The 26,248-nt window shown below is 37.7% G+C and overlaps 1 protein-coding gene across 6 annotated transcripts in view; it reads right to left on the bottom strand.

Annotated features, from left to right (window-relative positions):
• The window catches only part of LOC126297383 (phosphatidylinositol 4-phosphate 5-kinase type-1 alpha), a gene marked incomplete in the record, with an annotated part of 309,051 nt that overhangs the window by 137,298 nt on the left and 145,505 nt on the right, over nt 1–26,248 (bottom strand). For all 6 annotated transcript variants that reach the window (XM_049988111.1, XM_049988110.1, XM_049988114.1 and 3 more), the window contains 1 exon segment: nt 5,978–6,134. In XM_049988111.1, the coding sequence (XP_049844068.1) occupies nt 5,978–6,134 (157 nt within the window).

Raw genomic sequence — 26,248 nt, 5'->3', positions numbered from 1 at the left:
AGCTTAGTTGGATATTAGTGGCACATCTAACACTAAGTTTGAAGAAGTGTCATTGTGTCTTTAAGGAAATTTGTTATTTAGGCCATATTATTAGCCAGGATGGTGTGCAAGCATATCACTGCCTCATACAAGCAGTGTGGGAATTTCCAACACCCTAGTACTGAAAAATATCTACAGCTATACTTAGATTTGACTTATTACTACAGGAAATTAGTGACCAAATTTGCAGAAATGGTGAGACCCCTTACACATGTGTTGATGAATGGGATAATGTTTCACTGTATTATAGACTGCAATGAAGACTGTGTGGTTGAAGAATTTGTTGTCCAATGGTGCCATTCTCACTTTACCGAATTGTCAGAAGCAGCTCATATTGTCTTGTGATGCCAGCAATCACATCTTGGTGTGTATATTATGTCAACAAGTAGATAGAGCAGAGTACCTGATAACCTTTGTTTTCAGGCAACTAAATAAGGCAGAGAAAAATGATTCAGTATCAGAAAAATAGATGCTTAGCCTGATCTATCATAGCACATATTTCTGTTATGTATGGCAGATGCTTCAAATTTGTAATGGATCATGCAGTTCAGCTACGTATTCTATTGGGGTTATTGCAAATTTTGGTGATAAGAATCTTAGTAAATTAGCTTACTATGCCTACTTTCATTCACTGCTTTCGTATGGCATCATATTCTGGGGTAATTCATCGTTGAGTAGAAAATTATTCATTGCTCAAAAACGTGTAATCAGAATAATTGCTGGAGCCCACCCACGGTCATCCTGCAGACATCTATTTAAGGATCTAGGGATCCTCACAGTATATATATATATACTGTGAGGATATATATATATATATATATATATATATATATATATATATATATATATATATATATATATATATATATATATATATATATTCACTTATGAAATTTGTTGTTAATAATCCAACCCAGTTCAAAAGTAATAGCAGTGTGCATTGCTATAACACCAGGAGAAAGAATGATCTTCACTATGCAGGGTTAAATCTGACTTTGGCACAGAAAGGGGTAAATTATGCTGCCACAAAAGTCTTTGGTCACCTACCAAACAGAATCAAAAGCCTGACAGATAGTCAACCAACATTTAAAAATAAATTAAAAAAATTTCTAGATAACAACTCCTTCTACTCATTGGTTGAATTTTTAGATATAAATTAATGGAGGGGAAAAAAAACTAACTTAAGCATTAGTGTCATGCAATATTTTGTGTAATGTAATACCGTGTACAGACATCTTTCATTAACCTGACACGTTCCACATCATTACGAAGTGTCGTATTCATGATCTATGGAACAAGTATTAATCTAATCTAATCTAACATTAAAATGGCGTATGAGCCTGAAGGTTCTACCATGGAAAGGTCACGGTAATGGTGTTGACCTCAATCAGAAATTGCACACAATAATACGTGTTTAACTTCTGTAGACAAACTGTGAATGGTGCAGGCTGGTGAGTCAGACTGTCAGCAGTCCATGACACAAATACAGCTCTGTACTGATGACAGTTGCATAAACAAACCAAGTATGGATGACACATAGTCATGCCAGTAAGTTTATGGGATGAGGTACTGAGGTGGGCCAACAATTCTATTTTGGCAGAACATGAAGGTCAACAAACTACAGAATGGTTGGGCACATGTAAGTGTGAACCACAACACCAAACACCAGCTATTCATTATTTTACCCACCCTACCCTCACTTCGAGATCTGGCCCAGTGAAGACTTACCCTATCTAAATCCCACCTTGGACTCAACACTTCTTGCCTCCCTGGGCGAAATGATAGCAGGTAAAAATAACTGAATTTCGATGGAACAACAATTGAGACACATATGTCAATATCACAGAGAGACTTCTCATCTGCTCCTTACTTTAGGAACTTCAACGTCAAACACTTCAACAGCAGCATGGAATTCAGAGGACTGAATTCTTCGAAGAGGGGAATAATGTAGATGCACTGGCCAGTGCAAGTGTTCATTGCCATAATCATCCTGCTTGCAGTAATCAGCTTTTGCAGCATTTCACTACCACACCCACTTCAATGTACCAGCATGACTGCTCGGTCAATGATCAACAATATTACCAAAATACAGGATACTTTGGCAGCATTTTGACAAGGGGGCTACGTGACAGCTGGGTGGTTCTGCTTACCAGCATGGTCAAACCAGTTGTGGATAAATACTAGCTGTAAAACTGGCAATAGGTATTGAATCAGCAACTACCACAGAGCAGGTTACTGCAGTGAGGCTGTTGTTGCTCATCTGCAAACTGCTAGAGCAGTCATCCTGGTTTTGCATCCTACAGGACTGCCTACCTTGGAGGTCCAGCCTCTGTACCAAAAGACTGAGGGTCAAACTGAGGTCATTCCAGGCACCAATCTGCTTGCTGTCCACCATCACCAGGTACCACCAACCAGTTGCTGAGGCTAGGCTTCTTCATACCCTGCATGTCTATGCCACTGTCTCTCACAGCAGCTGGGCAGGCCTCAGGACACCTAACTATCAGTGTGTAACAGTGACTGACCACAGTGACACTGTCTGACACAGCTCCATTCCCTGCCCCCAATGCCTACCAGCAAGGTCACTCCAGTTCTGAGACACACCGAGCGTAATTATCACAGGTGACTAGACAACACTGCTTCACTGCCGAAGACCACCGAGCTTGATGCTCATACCCTGCATGTGAACATGGGCATAAGACCTCTCTTGTAGACTGGACTAAATGAACAAAGTGACTGATACCAAGTTGTAAAGGATTGGAACCACCCACGCCTAATCACTAGAGAATCCAACAGCCTATGTTGAAATGTCTGCCAATTTGGCAGTCAACTTCCTGTGCTGACAACCCTTCTGGCTGTAAAGTGACAATATATTCACAGACTAAGCTTGAAATAAACCTTTGAAGCATGTTGATAAACTGAGTAGTGTACACAAGCTGCAATGTCCTACTTATGGTTGGAGAGATAGTGTTCTCTACTAAACTGCACCAAGAAAGCAGGTTTGCTTTTAACTCCATTACAGGTGGCTGTAGATAATGATTTCCTGCAGTCAATAAAGTGTCAAGAGGTTTCACATATATAAACAAAACATATACAAGTCATGAAGGTGGCACAAAACTGTTTTTGAGCAGTCTGTTTGTTAAGGTCATAACCTTGTATTTTTGTACATTTTCTCAATGTAATACCACTCGTCAGGAAATTAAAATACGGGCAGCTATGAGTTGATGGGATGATCTCACCATCAGATACCACAAACTTAAATTTTCCCTTACTTTGAGAGTGAATCCCACCTCTACAACAAATATTTCATGCATCTGTATCTCTTAACACTGTTTTAACACACAGGAAATATTCATAGGATTGATTTTCTTGTCAAACTTGTCTCAGGTGTCTACCAGTCATTATACATTCTACACTTGCACTAGAAAAACACCAACAAAGTGATCACCTTAAAAAAACTATCAGCATGCATTTTTAGCACAAGCTGTCAGCACAAATTATTTGGTGAAATATTGGAAAATCTAAGTTGGGGGAGGCCAACAGCTGAATAACGATATGAACATTGATCCTGATTATGGGCAAAGTCTCATGTAACTCTGTGTGTAGTGCAAGGAAAAGCAAAAACACAGTTCTCTATGGAATCTCCAGCTTACAACATTAATAATATATCTAACTAAAGTCACTATTTTTTATTAAAAAAATGAGTTGACCACTAAGTTTTGTTCGTGTCTGTAAAAGCATTTTCTAATCCTTTTACAATACATATTTAAGTCTTGCAACGAGGGTGTAAAATTCAGATTTTATGGAACCAACAGCAACAGTTCTTGATAATGTGAGACCACAGTTGAAATCCAAAGGTAAATGACAAATTTCATTAACTGTCTCAAAATATCGTTTCATAAAGTCACCAATGATAATTTTGAATAATAGTTTTGTCATCAAGATTTGTTATTACATGACTTTAACTACTTATGTTAAGCAAAAAGGTAAGCAATATTTCCTTTCAAATCCAATTTCACTTTCATATACTACTGACATACTGTTTTGCACACACAGACAATGAAGACCTTTAAATCAGTGTTCACAAATGATGGTGTCTGCAGTGTACAACAGAGAAGTAAAATGCAGAGGAAACTAAATTATGAAATCAAATGTATGAAATTAGGACATGATTCTTACATACATAGTGGATGTCTACCAATCAGCAACTGAAAGGCTGATGATGAGATTAGACATCTGCATATACATTGACAATTAACAAGATATGCTGTTTTAAGATTAATAGAACATTTCATAATGTATGGTATGTTTTGCCTGTTACTGAATACATCATTGAATCAGAGTGAAATAGCCACAGTGGTTATTTCTTTTCATAATTTTGTTTAAAACTGCCATGAAAATTTAAATCAGTGAACATTCCATTCTCTAAGTTGGTTTTCTGCTTTCCCGTCTCACATTATTTACTCTTTGTAATGCAGTCATCACACACAAGAGAGTAACACTGGTTGCAAGCAAAGAATGTAGGACCAACTGAATGATAACAAAAACAACATTTTGTTACTAGTCCGACACTAACTCAAGTCACAGTACTACATTGTGATGGTAAATGAAGTCACAGTTGTACACTATGATGGTAAACCATGGTAAAGTAAATGTATTTATAGTATGAATTACTGCTTAGCCAGAAATACACAGTTAACCGGAGGAGTGTCAAGTAATTCCTTCATAGTATCTTTGCACTGACAGAAATTTGAAAGTGCCAAGAGTTAAAAAGAGAATCTACAATGAACTGGATCTTCAGCAATGAAGGAACCACAAAGTTCATTTTCTCATTTTTCAGAATTGTTTGTTGCTCCTCTGAATTGGAAGAGAGGCAGTACAAGGTAACTGCACACAGAAGAGTATTTCATTCTGTTCTGATAATCACTGTATTTCTCTGTTTTATGTAACAAATAGAAAAATTGGAAGTAATTACAAAGATCAATTTGGAAATCAAATTAGTGATGTTATGAAGTCAGAGGAGTATTAAAATACAGTCCAGTTTTTATACATAAATCACAACACAGTGGCTCTAAATATTTCTTTATAAAAATTAGTGGTTTACTAAAAAACAACACATTTGATACCAATTAAAATGAAACTTACTGGCAAATTAAAATTGTGCAACATATTGAATCTTGAAATTGGGACCTCTGCATTTCACAGACAAGTGATCTACAAATGGGACTACCTAAGCACAACTCATTACTTATCCCACAGCTTTATTTCTGCTAATAACTCATCTCCTACCATGCAGACTTAAGTCCTGTCTTCTTAATATTCTTTCTTCCAAGAGTGCTATTCCTGCAAGTTTTGCAGGAGAACTTCTGTGAAGTGTGGAAGGGAGGCGATTAGGTACTGGTGGAAGTAAAGCTGTGTAGACAGGTCATGAGTTATTCTCAGGTAGCTCAGTTGGTCATTTGTGTGCAAAAGACAAAGGTCCCTGGTTGAAGTCTCAGTCTGGCACACAGTTTTAATCTATCAGGAAGTTTCATATCAGTGCATACTTTGCTGCAGAGTGAAGATTTGTTCTGGAACCAATTAAATGCCACAAGTAATTTACACTCAAGAAGTGTTTTCATTAGATAAGTACCCTCTTTTACTGTCTAATGGCCTATTAACTTACACAGTGAACTAATTTATAGATCATACAACCTAAATGCATTATTTATATGTCAATGTACTTTTACAGTGCATACTACCACTATTTTTAATACTGTCAATAACATGCTAAAACAAAACATTACACTTCAGTTAAAGTACACTCAGGGAGAAGTAAGAGATGGTAAGACTCAAGTTTAAAAACACATGAAAAACACTACCAGCAAATTAAAATTCAACAGCAGTTCAACTATGCTGTTGGTTACTCGGAATGAGTGAAGTGTCACTGTATCTTACTCACCTGGCAGTTTCTGAATCTCTATGTAAACGAACTACATGCTGTGGCCCCAAGCGATGACGAGTAACAGCAGTACCAGAATCCACCAATTCTCCACGCAGGGCATCCTCAAAGGCTGGGGGAGGAGTGGAAGAACAGGGCAGTGGGGCGTGACTCATACCTGTACCACACAGGGACAAAAGCAAACTATTATACAGTAGCTCAGTGTGTGGTACAGAAATCTACAGCAAAGTAACTAGTTTGCAATTAGCAACACCATACTACAAGACAAACTACACGTCATGCATGCATTACTCTTTTGATATGAGAAAAATTGTTACTTGTGGTGCACTAGATTTGATCTAGAGTAACAGAAAGCTGTTTTCCTTTCTTAAAAATTATCTATGTACAAGTGTTGTGTAACTAATTTGTTTCAATTTTGAAAGCAATATACATAGGATCGGTTTCCACAGCTTGAACACAATAAATAATGTGGATAGTAAAAATGCAATGCTGAAAATGCACTTCAAATGTAAACTCTGCATCTACAAAGCTTACTATTAAGAGTATTTCCTCTGTGTATCCTAAAAAACAACCATCCTTTAGTTCCAGAAGAGAAATAAAAATAATGATCTTTTTATTGAATTAATTTTCATTATACAATAAGATGCCAGATGAGCATTAACGGAACCATCAATAAAATTGTTCTTAGTGGCTTGAAATTATATCACTCTTATGATAGTGAAAATTGTGTTCTAGAAGTACTTGATACGTATCTGTTACTAAACAGCCAAAATATGTGAAAAAAAGAGTATCAACTTTCTGACAATGAATTCACTCACAACTGTTGGAGCAACACTTTGGAAACCGAAATGCTAATAATATAATATATACAATGAAAAATATATATACTTTTTTTTTATTGTTATCTTGGTTGGGAAGTCCTCTATGAGTTCCGTCACCTAACTGGGAAGGTGGTCTTTACTGACACCAACTGCACATTTTTCCTTAATCTGATGTGATTGTTGTTAACTGTTAAGAGTATATCTCTGTTGATCCATTGTGGAATGGCGGCAGTGGCAAGTCAAATATTTATGAAGGAAAATTGCCAGACAGCTGAATGTTTTGAGTTGTTGTCAAGTCTTCAAAGTAAATCCTCCAAAGATGAATTTATGGAATCCAGGTATTGATGGCTTCAATATGCAAAGATCAATATATCTGATTGTCTATACACAGAGTTCATAGTGGCCTGAAGAAGGCATTATTGAGGTGTTAGAAGTTGTTGCCTAAATAACGTAATAACTCAAAACATACAACAGTTTGCCAATTTTCCTTTGTAAAAAGTTAGAGTAAGTTGTTATACTAAATGTGTACAGTTCCATTGTTCTGGTATTGATGGTTAATAATGTGATGAGACTGGGTGAATCCTGATGCCTTTTCTTAAAGCTGCAAATGAGGCACTTAACACATCCATATGATGGATAGATCACTATCAACTATTTTACACACAACCTGCATCCAGAAGATACATACTGCAAAGTTCTTTGGGATTTAACATAGGGCAAGTGCAGAGTCTGGTCATAAGGCACTGATTGCAATCACTTTTCCACCCCTTGCCAGTCACAGGTTACTAGTCAATATTTCTTCCAGTAATACCATTCTACATAACTGGTAATCTTTGTGTCAAGCAAACCAAAAAATCTTGCATTAATAACATCAGATATGGAGGTTTGTGGGGTTGGAAGGGAGGGGGAAGGGAGGGGGAGAGAAATAATTTGTATACTATGGGCACTTTCAAATATAGCCACAAGCACTAAAGTTGAAAATCATTAGTCAATCAAAATACAAAATAACTTGCTCATAAAATTAATTTGAATATTATAGTAATCTGCTTCTAAGATGCCAGGATGCATATTATTAACAGTAGTAATACTGCTTGGTAAGTACACACGAATTTGGTGTTTAGTATCATGTAAATACTTTGGGACTCTGCAGAAACTTCTGCTATTCTTAGGATAAACTGAATGACAGAAGAAAGAAAAGTACTCAGAGTAATGATGTTAAATGACTGTGGTAGTGTCAATTGTTGGCAGAAGGCACACTCATCTACAATAACTTTGTTAAATTGCATTATAAATTTCTTGTGGACTTAAATGTTAGCTTTGTTTTGAACATCAGAGTGCATACAAATAATATAGTAAATTAACTGTTATTAGCGTACCACTATGTTGTGTATGGTTGAGGATGTTCAATACTTTGCCATGCTCCTAATTCTGATTCTCTATTTCCTCCCTGAAAACAGGATCATACATATTCTGAAAGCTAGCATTAGTATTTTGTACTTAAAGTATTTCCATCAAGAATATTAGGCACTTCACTCCTGGAAGGGTGTACCAACCCCTCTAAACTTCACATAACACGTAAAGAGAATTATTAAAATATAAAAATATTTACAGTCCCTAATGAAACACAGTAACACAGCAATACTACACACAAAAATAGTTCAACACCCTTTATGTGAATTACAGAAGAATTAAGAGTGTCATGACTGAGTAATCTTTGACTCTGATCTCTTTGAACTGCTTTTGTTCTATGTCTCACTTGGTCCACAACTTGTGTACTGGCATGCTTTGTTCTTCTTGCTTTGTGTCTAAGATATGCATTTATGATATTGAAAGTGTGTTATTACTGACCAGCATAATGTGGTAACCATAACAGGAACAAGCACAATGAACATTTAATTAATGGGTGTTACATGGTTCATAACAATGACACATTTTGTGTCAATGACAAAATGTGTAAAGTTGCAGGCCTATAAAAATTACCAGAAAGCAAAATTAATATTATTATTCTGTAATAATGTGAAGTCATTTTTATAGATACATTTATTTTAATGAGACTATTGACCTTTCCAACTGGCATTAGACAGTTGGCAGGCTGGACTGCTTCTGCCACCAATGGAAGCCTGCTATCAACAGCTCCCACTGTGTTGCCACTTTCATTGGGCACAGGGTTGTACCTACCAGTTACTAAGTAGAAGATCTTCATAAATGCAAAATTTTTGTCTAGTTCAGGAAAAAACATAACAATGTCCCTAATTAAAATCGACAAAGAAATGTATACCATATGTGAATTTCAGATAGTTTACACATTTTGTAGGAGACAGAGACTGTAAACTTCAAACATTTTATGGGTTAACTAATGACAAAGCAACTTATATATAGCAAATGCACTTTGATACGCAACTTTAGAAAGATCCATAACCAAGCAAGGTATTTTGGTGGTGGTGGGAAGGGGTGGGGGCAGCATTTCAGTGAGTACAATAATTTTTGAGATATAAGTTTGAACCTGTTTACTGAATAGGAAAATTTCACCCGTTTCAAAAAGATTGACATAATTCTAGCTTTAATTAAAATCAAGGACATATTTTTGAGACACTATACCAAAGGCAAATTTAAGAATTTTTAAACAAGTTTTGTAGAAGATCATGACTTTAAAGCAATTTTCTATTGCTGCAGAGAGGTGAGCAAAGTGGAAGCTGCCCACAGACAACAGCTGATACGATGCCACAACTTTGGATCTTAAACATCAGGGGTCAATTTAAATCAGGTTATGGACAACATGAAATAATAAGCTGTCTGAGAAGGAAAGAACCTTATTGACAAGGATGGGCAAATGTGGAATGTACAATGATAATAGGACAAATTTCTGGCAAAATAAATTAGTAACAAATATTAGCTATCATCCTCCTCCTCCTCCTCCTCCTCTTCCTCATCATCATCCTTGTTGTCATTGTTTCAAACACATACATCTCACAAAGCAATATGGGAAAACTGACCCCCAAGTTCACAAATTAGCCTGATTGCTTCTGTTTAGCTCTAATCCAATTTTGGCCACGATCAAATGTTAAGCAATTGCTACTTTTTACACAAACATCTCAAAAGCTTAATCTAGTTACTAATGACTATTGTTTAACAGAATCAGAATATGTATAGAATGGTAAATAAATTCTATTGTTTGGAGAATGACAAAAGGACTATAAAATCTCTCAAATATTTAATTATTTGAAGGCCATTTTCTCAAGGCTAAGAGGACCACACTAAATATGTGTTTATTGGTACACACAGTTACCATGAATTAGTAATCTGAAATTTAATTTTTGCCTCACTACTATGTATTATTGCATTCCTTTTTCAGTGCTGACAATTACATGAAAGTATCTAAAAATATCAATGTTTATGGATCAGATATCAAAGTGACAATCAGCTCAAATTCACTTTTTATTGAGCGCTTGGAAAAAATTTACTTTTTTCTCACATCACAAGATTGGAGGCTTATTTTGAATCAGAACACACACTGAAAGCCAAAACAGAGATCATTTTGATTGACCTGAAAGCGCACAACATGTTAAGTATGTAATTTAATTGGAAAACTAGTGTAAAAAAATTGATCAAGAAAAATCAGTCACATACCAACAAAACACACTTAAACAGACAGTAAATAGGCAATCTATCACTTTTTAACATACTACACAAAACAAACAGTGTCAAACATGCATTAAATGAGACCTCAAACTCAGGGTGAAGAAGATAGTCGGCACAGAACTTTTCACTAATATGCCACTCAGTACCTTTATATTTGTTGCAGGTCATAATATCCTTCCTCAGTCTAGTTGATAGCCTCACAGTAGTCTTGTTATTTAACTGTTACCCAAAGACTTAACTGTATTTACTGGAAAGATTTTTAGCAGCTCCTTATAATTGGAAAATGGATAATACACTATTTGATCAGAATTACCCAGACAATTAGTAGTGGACATTAATATGTGGTGTGCCCACCCTCCACATTTATGATGGCTTGACCTGTGCTGGGGACACTTTCAATTATGTGTCTGAATGTCTGTGGAACAATGACAGCCCATTATTCTGCAAAAGCCAAAACCAGATAAGGTATTGATGCTGGACACTGGGGTCTGGAGTGAAGCTGACACTCCAACTGATTCCAAAGATGTTCTATTGGGTTCAGGTCAGGAGTCTGTGGAGTCTAGTTCAATTCAGGAATGTTATTGTCCACAAACCACATCACAGCTGCTGCTTTATAACAGGGCACATACAGACAATCGTCATCTCCAAACTGCTCCTTTACTGTATGCAGCACACAGTGCTGTAAAATGTGTTCATATTCTTCTGCATTTAGCTTTTTTCTTAAGCCTAATAAGACCACACTGTAACAATGAAAAACAATCCCCATACTGTAACACCACCTGTAGTCATCCACTATCCAACAGGATTGCTCTTTGCACCACCTCAACCACCACTTAGCACTGACTACAAAAATGTGTGGCTTATGAGGAGATGTTTGACTATTGTAACCTACTCTTTTTAACTCCCCACAAACAGCCACTGTGTCAGCTGGACTATTGGTAGCACTTTGAAACTCGCCAGTTATTCCTTCTGCAGATATTATGCAATTTTTTACAGAGAGTACTGTTTTAGAGATAATGAAATTCAGCATGGAGTGCTGATGTCATATGACTGTGCAAGTTGCTACTGTCAGAGGGAATCGTGTATTTATACCAGGAACTGCCCATATTTTAAAGCTAGGTAAGATCTTATCACAGTTCATGTAGATAAACATTTTGAACTGGCAGCAGTTGAACTAACAAAATTAGACATCTATAAGAAGGTAAATATTCTGTGTGTACTACACACTTAGTGGTAATGTGGGCATTTTCTTCAACAAATTAACAGAAGTCCTTGAAAGAGGCTCAGATCTGAAAACTAACATAATATTTTGTTGAGATATGAATATTAACACACGTGTTGAGGGTGAAATAAGTAATACATTCTGAAACATTTTTTGGCACAAATGGTAAACACTGTTACTGGGCATCAAAAAGTACAGCATCAGTCTTAGACTGTACACTTACAGATATTGACGGCAAAACTTGTGGGTATTTATAAGAGAGCTTGGTGTTCCTTGGTAAAACCTGCAAACTATGTTAAGCTCACAGAAGAATGTTCTTGGAATGTAAAACACATACTTTTTCTAGGGAATTGCAGAACAGAATGTGGGATGAACTGTGTATGGAAAACACTGTAGAAGCTAAGTTCTCTAAATTCTGCTCACTGTCTGAATTAATTTTTGGGGAGACACAAAAGTAACCACTTCCACAGCAGCAGCTACAGAACATATATGGATAACTGCACGTATTAGAAAGTCCTCCCAGGGATTTAAATTTCTCAGCTCTTTACAAAATCACAACACTAATCTACAGTGCCTAGATTACTATTACAGAAATAAAAAACATACAGGAGGGTACAGCAAACTTTGAAAAAATAAAGTACAATAGATGAAAAAACTATTATATTATCCAGAAAATAAAAGCAAAGTAGTGTGGGATGTCATAAACAAGAAAATGGAACAGGAAGAGAACATATAAATCAAAGATAGGGAAAAAATCATAGAAAATCTTCAGGAACTGGCAAATTTTGTAAATGACTGTTTTTCTGGTATTGCAGAGAAATTGAATAAAATCGTCTTAAAACACATGTAGCATCCACAATGACTTACCATGCAAGCACCATGATATTTCCCCACAACTGTGCTTGAAGTCAGGGAAAAAAAAAAAGGAGAGAGAGAGAGAGAGAGAGAGAGAGAGAGAGAGAGAGATCTCATCTGGCATAGATGAGGGTCTAGTTGCTGTTGAGGGTGTGCATGGAGAGCACACAAGCTTGTTTAAAACGAGTCCTTAGTTCTGACATTTTTCCAGATTGTCTAAAGCTTGCACAAGTTGTGCCCTTATTAAAGAAAAGTAACGTGGAGAGTATTGGAAACTACAGGCCAGTTTCACTACTGTCTGCATTCAATAAAATCATTGAATCAATCATCAAAGATACACTAGTAAGTTACATGAATAAATACAACCTTTGTAACAGAGCACAATTTAATTTCTGAAGTGGGAAAAGTATAATATTTGACACTACGGAGCTTACAAATATGGTACTTGGAGCTCCTTATAACTATGAAAGTTTTACAAGCATATCCTTAGATTTTTCCAAGGTTTATGACATTGCTGACCATAAAATACTACTGAACAAGGAAGAACTACAAGGTGTAAGAGGAATAGCAGACAAGTGGTTCCAGTCTTACCTGGAAAACAGGGTGAAGAAGATACAGATAGTTCATGTCTGCTGGTAATAAATTTTTAGTAAGACAACTCACAGAAAAGAAACATATACAAATAGGTGTTCTTCAGGGCATAGTACTTGGTCCAGTGCTGTTCTTAATATGTATTAACAAATTATATCAATGACTTTAGAGACAGTACAAGCCATGGAGAAAATGTTCTCTTAGCTGATGACAAAATATCATAGCTGCTGATAAAACACCATAACTCCTTATACAGAAAGCAAATGAAACTCTCAAGGATGTTTATGATTGGGTAGTAGCTAATGAATTAAAACTGAAAACAAAGTAGAACAAACAGTATGCCATACAGCATAAAGAGGAAACACAATTTCGTCACATTAAGTAAAGATGATAAATTTGTAGACTGTGTAACAAACAAAGTTTTAGGGGTGAATATTGACTGTTAATTAACAAGGAATGTACTCACAAAGATGTTGGCAAAAAGAATGTCATCGGAATGTTTTGCTCTTAGGGTTCTGGCATCAGTCTGTAACAGCCAATGTCTCGTGGTGTCATATTCCTACCTATACTAAATTCTTAGCTACAGAGTTTTTACTGGGGATCAAAGGCACAAAACATTGACAAAATTTAAAAATTGCAGAAAGGAGTCATAAGAACCATAACTAGATGTTGCAGTTGGGCTTATTATTAAGAACTGATTAAAAAACTGGATATCCCTTTTGCACCAAGTGTCTGCATCTACCAATCTAAGGTGCATATCAGGGAAAACATTACTAAGTATGTCACCAACAATTCCACATATATTCATGGAACATGAGGCAATTATACCAAGGATAAACACAAAAAAAATCAAAACAGCATTTTCTATCACCAAATGAAATTGTATAACAAATTTCCAAAGGAGATTTTAAAAGATTACTCAAATGTATTTAAAAAGACAGCTAAAATTTTCTTCATATGTAATGCATACTACACAATCAAAGATTGCTTTAAGGACTTATGGCAGTGGATAATAATGAAAGGGGATAATTGCAACACATTGCCAGATTGCAACACTGCAAAAAGTACCATATGCAAAGAGCTATTGTGCTTCATAACATCTCACTCGCCATGGGGGGATACTGACTCAGTTTTTTAGCTGGAATGGGGACAGGAATTGAAGATGTGCACATTTATGGGCCTGGAGTCAGTTTTTCAATCAGACTGGAGTTAGTGAAAGGGGAAAAGCAGCAAATTCATGGTTTCAGAATCACCAACAGATTGTTCTCGATGTGTGCAGCAACAAAGACCAAAACTGTGTTTATACCAAAGAACATTGTACAATAGGGAACAAACATGTGAGGCAGCACAGCTGTGAAGACAATGACCCCATATTTGAGGGATGGAGTTTCCTCTGTCAACCTTATTAAGATTTTCTGTGTTTTTTCTCACTCACTCCAGGCAAATGCCACGATAATTCCTTCATCATGGCCATGACCAACCACCTGTCTTATCCTAATAAAGGGTACTTATATATTCTGTGTGTATACATCTTTTTGAGTTACTTAGTTTCATTGTATTATGGATGGATGGATGAATAAATAAATAACCACCTTCAGCAATGCCCAACAGTTTCTGTCCATTAGTACATGAGGTCTACCTGGTCTTGGTTCATCCGTGGTTGTTTCTTCGCATTTCCACTTCACAATCATACCACCAACAGTAAACTCGGGCACCTTTAGAAGGGTTTAAATGTACCCAATGGATTTGTTACTCGGGTAACATCCATGAATAATGCTCATTCGAAGTTAGTGAGTTCTCCTGACCAACCAATTCTATTTTACTGCTACAAGATAACATTTTTGTCATGTAGCTGTCTGAGGTGTAATAATTTATTCCACTATTTATTAAAACAGTAGCTCAAATTGCCATCGATTAGTATCTAATGTATATTTTCTCATAACTTGGAACCGGAAAAATTCGCCTATTTGTGATAAACGCGAAATAGGCTCGAATTCTGCCTTAAAATGAAGAATTATTTAATAGACGCCGTTTCAGTGCGAATTGTATTCATATGAGCTATTTATCAGAGATAGTTTGAAATAGTTTTATTTTCTACATATAATATCGAAAATGTAAGCAGCTACTGACATTGCACATCATCTGGCGAAGCCCAATTTGGCAAGATAATGTGTGCAAGAACCTACTCGCAAAATAAACTCAACGATGTATCAATGCCCTCAATGATCTAGCGCCATGTAAATTGTGGATTGTTGAGTGGTATGAAAACTAACCCCAACAAACTCGCCTGACAACTAGCTGTTTTCAACTCAAAGTCGCGAGTCTGAAGAACTAGTCGAGGGAAGTTTTGTATCGAGTTTGCAGTTTATGGTCAGTGAGCAAAAACACGGATGAGTTGTGTGACTTGCGCTTTTGCCGTGTCGTCTGTCGCGTTTCTTTTGACGATGGCAACTCACGAGTCGTAAACAGATCCAAAAATTCAGCTTTTGTTAGAAATTGAAATGAGGAAACCTATGTAGGTTCCTTCTGATTCTGCATATAAAGACAGATAGAAAAGAAAAGATTTGTTGAAAGAAATTATGGATAAAATTGGTGTACCGCTTGTGGAATGTTAAAGGAAATGGGCAAATATGAAAACACAGTACAATTGTGAGCATTGTAAAATGGTCAAAACTGAAAGTGTGTCTGGGACAACTGTGATCTATTTTCCGAAATGGATATTTTACAAGTATATGAAGTATTTGGAAGGCGTGAACAAGCCAGGGAGAAAAATATTTACAATCGTAAGTAAAATGTCATTCATTAGCGTAACTGAAGCTGAAGGACTTTTGGTCGGAAATTTTGTAATTACAACTGTATTTTCACCATAAATTTATTTATTTCTCTTGTCATATAATTTTGTGGACATTTGATACAAAGTACCGTAGTTTGCAAATTAATGGCTTACATTGTTAAAAACTAAAGCTATAAGGGTTTTGCTCAGAAGTTTTTAATTACGTTTGTCTTTCCACTCGATATTTATTTATTCATATTTCTCTTACCATTTCAATTTACAAACATGCGATACGAAATAGATGCAAATTCATCCCATATATTCTTTGTGGTCCTTCCTGCTTTCCCTCCCTTTCACTGAAGACATTTATTTTGCGGAGGCTTCTTCCAATTGCCATCCGAAACCCTGCTTGTTTCTGGATTTTCCACATCAAAACTGCCAGGTGGTGAGTAAACTGTGGCACTGTGTTTCTTCTAAGAAAACTGTGCAAAGACACCGTTGCAGAAGTCATTAATGTTGCTTTTCCAGGACTTTAGTGCATAGTTGTTCCAAGACACCCAGAAACTAATTGCAATATTACAAAAAAATTCTCCACAATTCTTCTAGCACAAGATATTCTGTAATTAAACATCCTTTCCTGTCTGCCTTTCTCTTGCCATCATGCGTATGGTTTCATCATGTAGTCTGAAAGAACAAAAGCATCATCTCCCACCATAGCAAATCTTCACAGTCAGTCCATTGTTTTTTTGTAACAGAAAAGGAAAACGTCGAATGTGTGTTTAGAAGAGTTTGAAACTGTTGTCAACAGTTGCAAGTTTGCCAAACTCACAACAGTGCCTTGCCAGTTCTGTCTGTAATGTTGTCCAGCATGAGTCGTAAGACTATGAAAACGCACGGAAGGTCGAAATTGGTAGTATCCAGATATTTTAATCTTCAAATTTGGCGGAAAAGACAAATAATGTCCAGTGACACCTTATATCGGAGACGCACTCGCGTAACTTGCGGGAAAATGCTGCTGCTTTTCAACGTATCAATTTTGAAAGCTTGTTTGTTGGTATGCAGTGTGAAGGAACCTTAAGGTACACGTCGCATAATGCTATGTAATACTCAGCCATGGGACCTGGCATTTTACAAAGAAAGGCGTACGTGTATTTGTTACCTAAAGCTCAAATGATAGTATAATGCAGACAGTTTTAACGTGGCAAATTAGGTGGCGGATGTTTTGAACTGTAGTTGAATCGAATACCACTGGAGGTCGGGCCTTAACTACGTCGTTAACAGTACTCTGCTCACTTTACTTCAACAAGCAATTGCGCGGCAGCCGTCCCCGAATGCTTTGTGGGAATAGTGAATAGCGTTTTATTCGTCTCATAACATACAATTTCTAATCATATGATTAGTGTACAGGAGACACGCCAAAAAATGGATAACACAACTTAGGCCTAATTGGTACAACGAATTTTAACATTAATATAAACTTTTATTTTTATTTCCTCCCTTTTGTGAAGGACGGCTACATTTACACACAAGACTATATGTAAATTTATCATGTTCAAATGTTCAGTTCATGAAGTTCATCCTTCATGAACTCCTCAACAGTGTAGTAGCAGCGTTTGACAAGTATATCATATAGCCTTGTTTTCAGTGTCTCTAGGTACATACTCAGAACATTCTCTCCTTTTAGGTTCTGTTGTTTTCGTTTCTTCTTAAGTGAAGCGACTAATCCTGGTCCATCACGGCTTTCGATTACAGCCCTTGCAACAGCAGAAGAGACGGCCATCCTTGTGATACTGTGTCAGTCCTGCTGTAGGCTGCTGCCCAGCGAAATGAAGGCGGGGTTTGTTTCCCCGCACCGTTCCTTCTCATGTGGCCGTCAAATTTCTAGTCTGTTTACCCTACGGCCATCTGTGACTATAGCGCTCTCTGCGCTGTAGTGATTGGAAAATAAAATCTGTCACGTTTTTCGACAGCGGCGAGATTCTTCCCCTACCGCTTAAATCGAGTTCCTGTACGTTCGGTTCTACTTCTACGCAAAGTGCCTTGCCAGTTATATCTGTAATGTTGTCAAGCATGTGTCTTAAGGCTATGAAAGCCCAAGAAAGGTCGAAATTAGTGGTTCGAAGATTTTTTAATCTTCAAATTTTGCGGGAAAAGACAAATAATGTCCGGAAACACCTTATATCGGAGACGCAGTCGCGTTACTGGCGGGAGACTATGAATCACGGTGACTAATCACGGCACCCGGTGACCAAAAATGGAACTGGACAGTGGCGCTGTGACGCATGGAAATCATGCGCCCCATAGTCTGAACATTATGTGACCAAGTTTGCTATCATATGGTAATTAGTTAAATAGGGAACGTTTAATTACAATCACCCGATATATCTTTGAGTATGGACTATGGGAATGGCCAGAAATCCTTTTGCTGTATCGATTCTACAGCAAAACACAAAATTACACAAGAAATTATATAACTCATACGACAGCATAAGGGTATTTTGGGCCAGATTTCTAAAAATCAAACGAAGACATTCTGACCTAGTTTTTGTAATAGTAACTGCTAGCTAATATCTTAGAAGATACAGGTCGTGGTACAAGGAAATGTCACTTACTCTGTATGACACAATAATACAAGCATACTGGAGTAAGGATTACAGAAATGACCCGGTTGTGGTGTGTTGGTACAATGCAAGAGTAAATAAAACACATCATACACCCTGCCTGATACAATCTTACGAAGAAAAGAGCAAAGGTAACATGTTGCATATTAAGGAATCCACAATGTGTTTCAAAATCAGCAGTACTTCGAGCTGTCTTCTATGATGTCCTATTTTTCTGCTCATTCTAGGATATCTAGGACCTACTCTTTCTTCACTTTATGTTGTACTTTTAGTGACAGTTCTACGATTCCAACGTCCTTACTTATAAAAACGGATTCCTACACTTTTACAAATTTTATCCAACATACGTTTATCTTGTGACTCTCGCGCATGCGCAATGATTTGCAGATAGATGGTGCCATATTAGAACTCCCTCCGCCGAAAATCGCAGAGCGGCTATCCTGCGCGTGCGCTGTAATGCTGCGTTTGCCAACAGTGCGGCCAGACGTCGCTCACCACCGGCCGTACAAGGGCAATGTTATGACATGCCTGTTATCGAAGAATCTTGATTTTCGCGTCGTGATTTAATAGCAGCCAATGCACAGGGTTCCAGGCTGTGCTCAGTTGAAATCCCGTATCCTTTTTGATGAGATTATCGTCTGTACGGTCGTGTATTGCTTTTTAACGATGCCTAAAACTTCTGTCTTTTCATAAATCGTATGATGTCCTGTGTCAGTAGCCCGCAATTGCTGACTTTCCCGGTTGACTAAGGCGTGATGATGTTCATCGCAGCGTTCTTGTACTGTGCGGCACATCTGGTCTATATACGCTGCCCCACACTGACAAAGAATCTTGCACACACCACATTTCATCAAGCCAAGGTCATCCTTAATGGAACCCAACAGGTTTCTCAGTTTTGCAGATGGTTAAAAAACACACTTAATTCCATATCTTCCAAGGACTCTTCCGATTCTTGATGACATGGCACCAAAATACGTCAAAAGGCCAAAGTGGTGGGTGTCTTCGTATCTTCATTCTGCTTCACAGATTGAACTCGCCTGGGCCTGAATGCATTACATATCTGTCTCTCAGAATAACCGTTTTATCAGAACGCTGTCTTCAAATGTTGTATTCACTTGATATGCTTTCAGGATCAGATACCACATGTGGTCTATTAACTAACGTACGTAATGCACTACTGCATTGTGCAGGATGCTGGCAGCTTGTGGCCTGCAAATATAGATTTGTATACGTTGGCTTGCAGTAGATGCTGTGTCCTAAGGTACAATCTGCTTTCCTTCGTACCAAAACATGAAGAAAAGGTAAAGTAACATCTTTTTCCACTTCCATTGTTAAGTTTATATTTGGATGGAGCTAATTCAGGTGCCGAAGAAATGTAGGTAGAGTATCGAAGTCCATGTGGCCACACCACAAATGTATCATCCACATACTGCAGAAAACAAGAGGGTTTGAGAGAGGCTGACTGTAGTACCTTTTCTTCAAAGTCCTCTATTAAACAATTGGCCACCACAGGAGACAGAGGGCTTCCGGTGGCGACACCGTCCACTTTTTCAAAATATTGAACATGAAATAAGAAGTATGTTGAAGTAAGCACATGTTTAAATAATGTTACTATGTCCTCCTCAAACTTGTTGCTAATGAGATCCAAAGAGTCCTGCAAGGGCACCTTTGTAAATACAAATACAACATCGAAACTTACTAATAGATCTGATGATTGCAATCTAAGGGTTTTCAGGTGACCTATGAAATCTTCAGAGTTTTGAATGTGATGGTTGCACTTGCCTACGAGAGGTCCCAATAGTGATGTCAGGTATTTGGCAACAAAATAAGTAGGTGCTCCTATGTTACTTACAATGAGATGGAGAGGCGCCCCATTCTTATGGATCTTGTGTAGGCCATACAGTCTAGGAGGAAGTGCAGCCTGTTGATGCAAACCCTTAGCGACTTTCGCTGGAACTGAGCTCCACAGTCTCTCTCTGGATCCTACTCGTCGGATCACTTTTTAATTTACTATATGCATGACTGTCGAGCAGTTTGTATATCTTGCTGTTATATTCTGTGTGTGAGAGAAGCACAGTAGCATTTCCTTTGTCAGCAGGTAAGATGACAATGTCTTCGTCTTCTACCAGTTCTCATATAGCATTTCTTTCAGCTGAGGTGATGTTAAAGTTGGACCTCTTAGATGAAGCTTGAGTCAAGATGCAAGATTCTGCGATAACAGGCCTGTCATAATATTGGTCTAGTAGGGCTATTGGTGAGTAACGTCTGGCCGCATTTATGTTATTGTAAGAACTACACTGCAGGAAAAACAATTAGTACATCCTTTTAGAGGTTTCAATTGCTGTTAAGATTACTTTTGCAACAGTGCATATGGAGTACACTTACAGATAAACAGCACAAGCAGTTCAGAGGTACCAAATGAAACACCCATGCCGAAACACCCATATTAGTATGTGCTAAAACCTCCACAGGCAGCAGTGGGTGTTGACTCTGGCATACAGTCAATCACAAAGATGGCAGCTACTGTCCTGGGATACATTATGCCACACCTGATTGACCTGTACATATAGCTATGTAAAAGACAAGTCTGGATATTGGGACAGCCAGAGAAGTTGCTGCATGTCTTGCAGAGCATGTTGGGCTTCACAGGTAGTTTGTGGGCAAGCATTATCCTGTTGGAACAACACATCACCTTTCTGTTGAAAGAATGGCAAAAGAACGGATCTAACAACATTCTGCATGTACTGAGTGTTATTTAGTATCCCCTCTAGAAACACCAATGGCAAACAAAAGTTGTAGTTTATTGCTCACCAGACCACAAAGCCTGAGGTGGTGCCAGTGTGTCTTGGATGAATGCATTCTAGGAGAAAGTGCTCACCAAGTCTATGTCATACACACCAACAACCATGACTTGCACGGAAGAAGAATATGCTTTCATCGCTGAAGACCACAGCATATCATTCCATCTCCAAGTGATCCTCTGTTGCACCAGTAGAATCATGCACACCAATACTGGGGTGTGAGTGGAAGACAGGCTAGAGGTGTGCATGCCTTTAATCCCACTGCTAACAACTAGTGTGCAACAGTTCATGCCACCTCATCTGAGCTCACGAGCCCTCGTATTTGTACTGTGGTAGCTGTTTGATCTGCCACTGCTGCCCTTAAAATGCCACAATCCTGGTGTGCATCTGTGCTGCGTGGACATCCACAGCCTTGTCTCTGGGTGTGAGAATGTCCATGTGACCACTGTTGCACAACTTGTGCAGCATGTCCAACTTGGGTGGCAATTCTCTGAAAGGACCATTCCACCACTCAGAAGGCCACAATTTGAACCTCCCCCCCCCCCCCTCCCCCTTCCAACACACTCATTTACCTGTTGAAGTGCCAGTGTGTGTCTGTTGCACTGTTCCCTGTTTGCTTCATGTTTGCACCACAGCAGGCTGAGAGCATTCCCTATTAAAGGGTAGATGCAGATGGCGCTCTGGTAGCTACGCCACTACGCTATCTGCTGGTAAATGATGTTGAGACCATGATCAGTACTATACTATTCCCCAGGTGGTATTTGCCATCATCAGATCAAAATTGATGTTGTCTTTCCAGGTGCACAATTTTTTTTCTGGCAGTGTACACAGTTTATTGCATATTTTATGTGTTTTGCTCAAGAATGTAGACAGAACAAGGATTCCTGGCCATTCCCACAGTCCATACTCAAAGATACAAACACTATCTAGTTGACAGATATACACTCTGTGTTTGCCTGGACACCTTTGCACCTATGAATTACTGTATGTCACAGTACCATCTATGGTATTTTTCACCCCTCCTTGACTCCCTAGTGCCTGTATGCATAACATCATAAAAGAAAATATGCTAGGGACTTAAATTGGTAATTTCAGCACTGCTAAAACATGTTTTGTGGTAATGTAAAAGTATAATTGTTCATCAGCAAACAAATATGTTGTTCTCACCTTGTAACATTATGCATTTCTATTTTATAACATAGTTCTATACAGAACCATAACTATTAATGATGTCAAGTGTTTGATACATTCATTGTTCAATTTTAACTGTGACATGCACTAAGGTTTTTGAAAAGTAAAAATTTTTAATTTCTGTGTTTTTATTGTCATGCAATTGTCTTTCTATAGGCACAGTGTGAGTGGCATTAAACGAAGTGCCTTTCAAGTTTTAAGAAATGACTTGTAGATAGCATTATTGAGATATGACATTACTACATTTCTAAATCTATCTTTCTTTTATTGTTAAAACAATCACAGATGAGAAACAGGCTGAGTAATTTGTCCACAGCTAGCATTTAAAAGAAAAGTGTTGTGGAAAAATGGAAGTTTCACATGAAGATTTTTGCTGGATGATTTTTCACAATTTCTGTAAAGCCTAAACTCAACAACAATGTCTCAAATCGCTTCACTGAATTTTTGGTAATCATTTGTCTTCAGAAAAGGCTGTTTCAATTGGTTTGTATGATTTTGTCATTGTCGTGCTTCACGAAGTAACGAATTTTGTGAAGGCAGACCACAATCAGTTGTTATTCCATAAACCACTGATGCTTTGCAGAACATGACTGAAGAGAATCAGAATGTCACTTAGCACGAGTTGGCCACATTCTTAAGAATACAAAACACTGTAGTATCTTAGATTTTATGTGGATATTTATCTATAAAAAAGAGATCTGTTGCTGATGGATTCTGCGCAATTTGACCTAAGCTCAAAAAACAGGCTTGTTTCAATTGGAGTATGGATATGCTGTAAAAAATCTGCAAAGGAAATCTGAATGCATCACTGAAACACGAAACAGAACTAGAGTATACTTTAACATGCCAGAACTAAGCAGCAATCAACTGTTTGGTTGTACCAAGAACATAATTGCATGTTTGTTTCATTACACTGGATTTGTTATAATCATAGCTTTAGCAGCTTGATGAAGAGTGAATGTTGAATTGTATACATCAATGTGTTTGCCACAAACCATCCATAAAATTACAAAAAATGGACAAAAACTTTGTATAATGCTCCATCATGATACTTGATTTTTTGACAGAAGAAAATAACGAATTCACATGATTTGTGACTTGACTTATTTTTGTTCTATTCTGTCAAACCAAAAAATTCCAGCACAGAGATTTTTTATCACCTCAAGAAGCTCTTGAGTCTTCCTAAACCACATTTTTTGTAACAACATTAGAATGGAAAAAGTGTTCCCAGAATTTGTTCAAAAGCATCTAAGAATTCTAAAGGAAATATTCAGAGATATAATAATATTAGGTATAAAAAATTTCCTTTCATTGGTTTTGTAAGAACTTCACTGTTGATCTATAAAGTACACAATCAAGGTACAGAGAGCTTCCACTCTGTGGCTCACCACTGCATTACACCAGTTAATGAATAAACGTGATGCTGCACATAGGGCCTTCAAGTGTAACCCAACTCCCAAGGCGTACGAAGCTTATAGGAAACTCCGAAATAGAACCATGCAAAGCGTGAGGAATGCCAAAATCAGACATGCCCACTCTGTTGTATGCGGCATATCAAAACTTGTTGCACTGTAGAAAAAGCTGCGCAGTTTCGGTATAGGGAAGCGAAGATCTGACGCTGTTTATCAAGCGTCTGCAGAAGAATTAAACAATTTCTTCTCAACAGCTGTAAACTGCCACGCAGCGACAAATTACTAGCCCCAAGATATCAATCTCTCGAGATACAAGTTTTTCCTAAAACATGTCACCGGCACAGTACACAAGGCAATTATGAGAATCTCTTCCGAGGCAGTAGGAAATGAGGGAGTGAGCATTGGCATGATTAAGAACATCGTAGACACTATTATTCCAGTTATCACAGACATCTTCAACCTGTCTCTTGTCAGTAGTACATATCCTACTGAGTGGAAGCAAAGTTTAATTCAACCTATACCCAAGACTGACAACCCTAAGTTGCCAGGTGACTACAGGCCGATCAGTATACTACCTGCAATATCTAAAGTCCTAGAATACATCGTCCATGAACAGCTGACGAATTACCTCAAAACTCATAACATCCACGACAAATATCAGTCAGGCTTTCGAAAGCACCATAGTACAGCAACTGCATTAATCAAAGTAACTGATGACATTAAACATGCTATGGACAGACGTGAAGCTACCATCCTAACACTGCTTGACTTTAGCAAGGCTTTTGATACATTACTAATTAAAATGAAGCAGCTGAATTTCTCAAACAGCGCAATACACTGGTTTGACAGCTACCTCAAAAACAGAAGTCAACAAGTCATTTGTGGGTCGGAAAAGTCATCATGGAAACACGTGCGCTCTGGAGTTCCCCAAGGCTCTGTCCTAGGTCCATTACTCTTCTCACTCTCACTGTACATTAACGATATTTCTTCTGTGATTCACTCCTACAACTACCATCTATATGCCGACGACATCCAACTGTACATAAGTGCAAGCCCAAAGAACATTGCTGATGCAGTAGCGAGTATGAACACATATCATTGCTCTGTTTTTCGATGGGCACAGAACCTAGATCTGAAATCCCAGGTCATACTTATATCTCATCCAAAGTTAATCAGCTGGTACTTTCGCGAAACAGTCCCTCAAATACTCCTCAATGGTACCCAACTACCATACCAAAAAACGGTAAAATACCTTGGAATAATCTTGGATGAACACCTAAACTGGAAAGAACAAACAGTCACAGCTTGCCGGAAATCGCTCTCCTCCCTACATGCAATTCAAAAATTTAGAAAAATATTTCCAACCCATGTTAAACAAAAATTAGTCCAAACACTAGTCTTGCCTAATCTTTACTACTGTGATGTAGTTCAACACGGCACAAATAGTGAAAATTCGAGATGCCTCCAGCTAGTGATGAATGCTTGCATTAGATACGTATGCAATATACGGTTGTATGATCATATCAGTCCTCCATACTCCCAGCTAGGTTGGATACGCCCACATAAGGCACGCGATCTCCACACAATGTGCTTACTTCATCGATTTTTTAGCCACTGGTGCCCATATCAGTCCTTCATACTCCCAGCTAGGTTGGATACGCCCACATAAGTCATGCAATCTCCACACGATGTGCTTACTTCATCGATTTCTTAGCCACTGGTGCCCCCAATACTTATCTTCTCACATTAAACACCTATCATCATTCCACAACCACAATACCAGATCGGATATGTCTAGCATCTTGGCTGTACCTTTACATAACACAAAATCTTTTTCTGTGTCATTCTCCATCTCAGCCATACAACTATGGAACACGCTCCCCTGTGATCTGCGTCTTATCCAGAACAACTTAACATTCAAGAGGGAACTCGAGACTTACATATTAGGGACGGTATAGCCACCATTGTTGTGCCCCTCTCATCTCTTTCTTTCTCCTCTCCATCATAGCTTCGAATTTTACCATTTTATCTCTCTTCCTCTAACCTATCTACCTATTCTATATCTCTTTCACCCCATTCTATCATCTTATGTCTCTGCTTGATGATAATAACTCACAAGCTGCAAGAATATAACGAGAAAATTCCCAACTAGCAATAGGACTGACATTCATAAAAGAAAAATATGTTTACTTTCATATACATAATAATAATTATTATTATTATTCTTGATTGCTACAATTATTTTTTGATTGTTATAATTATCATTGTACTACTTTTATAATCTCTATTTTTTTCTTTAACATTAATACTGTATAACATGTTACATGTCCTTAATGTTCTGTAGA

This window comes from Schistocerca gregaria, chromosome X (genome assembly GCF_023897955.1).
Source record: "Schistocerca gregaria isolate iqSchGreg1 chromosome X, iqSchGreg1.2, whole genome shotgun sequence".
Classification (NCBI taxonomy): domain Eukaryota; kingdom Metazoa; phylum Arthropoda; class Insecta; order Orthoptera; family Acrididae; genus Schistocerca; species Schistocerca gregaria.
Note: the sequence above shows the minus strand (reverse complement) of the source record. Positions and strands in the feature narration are given on the sequence as shown.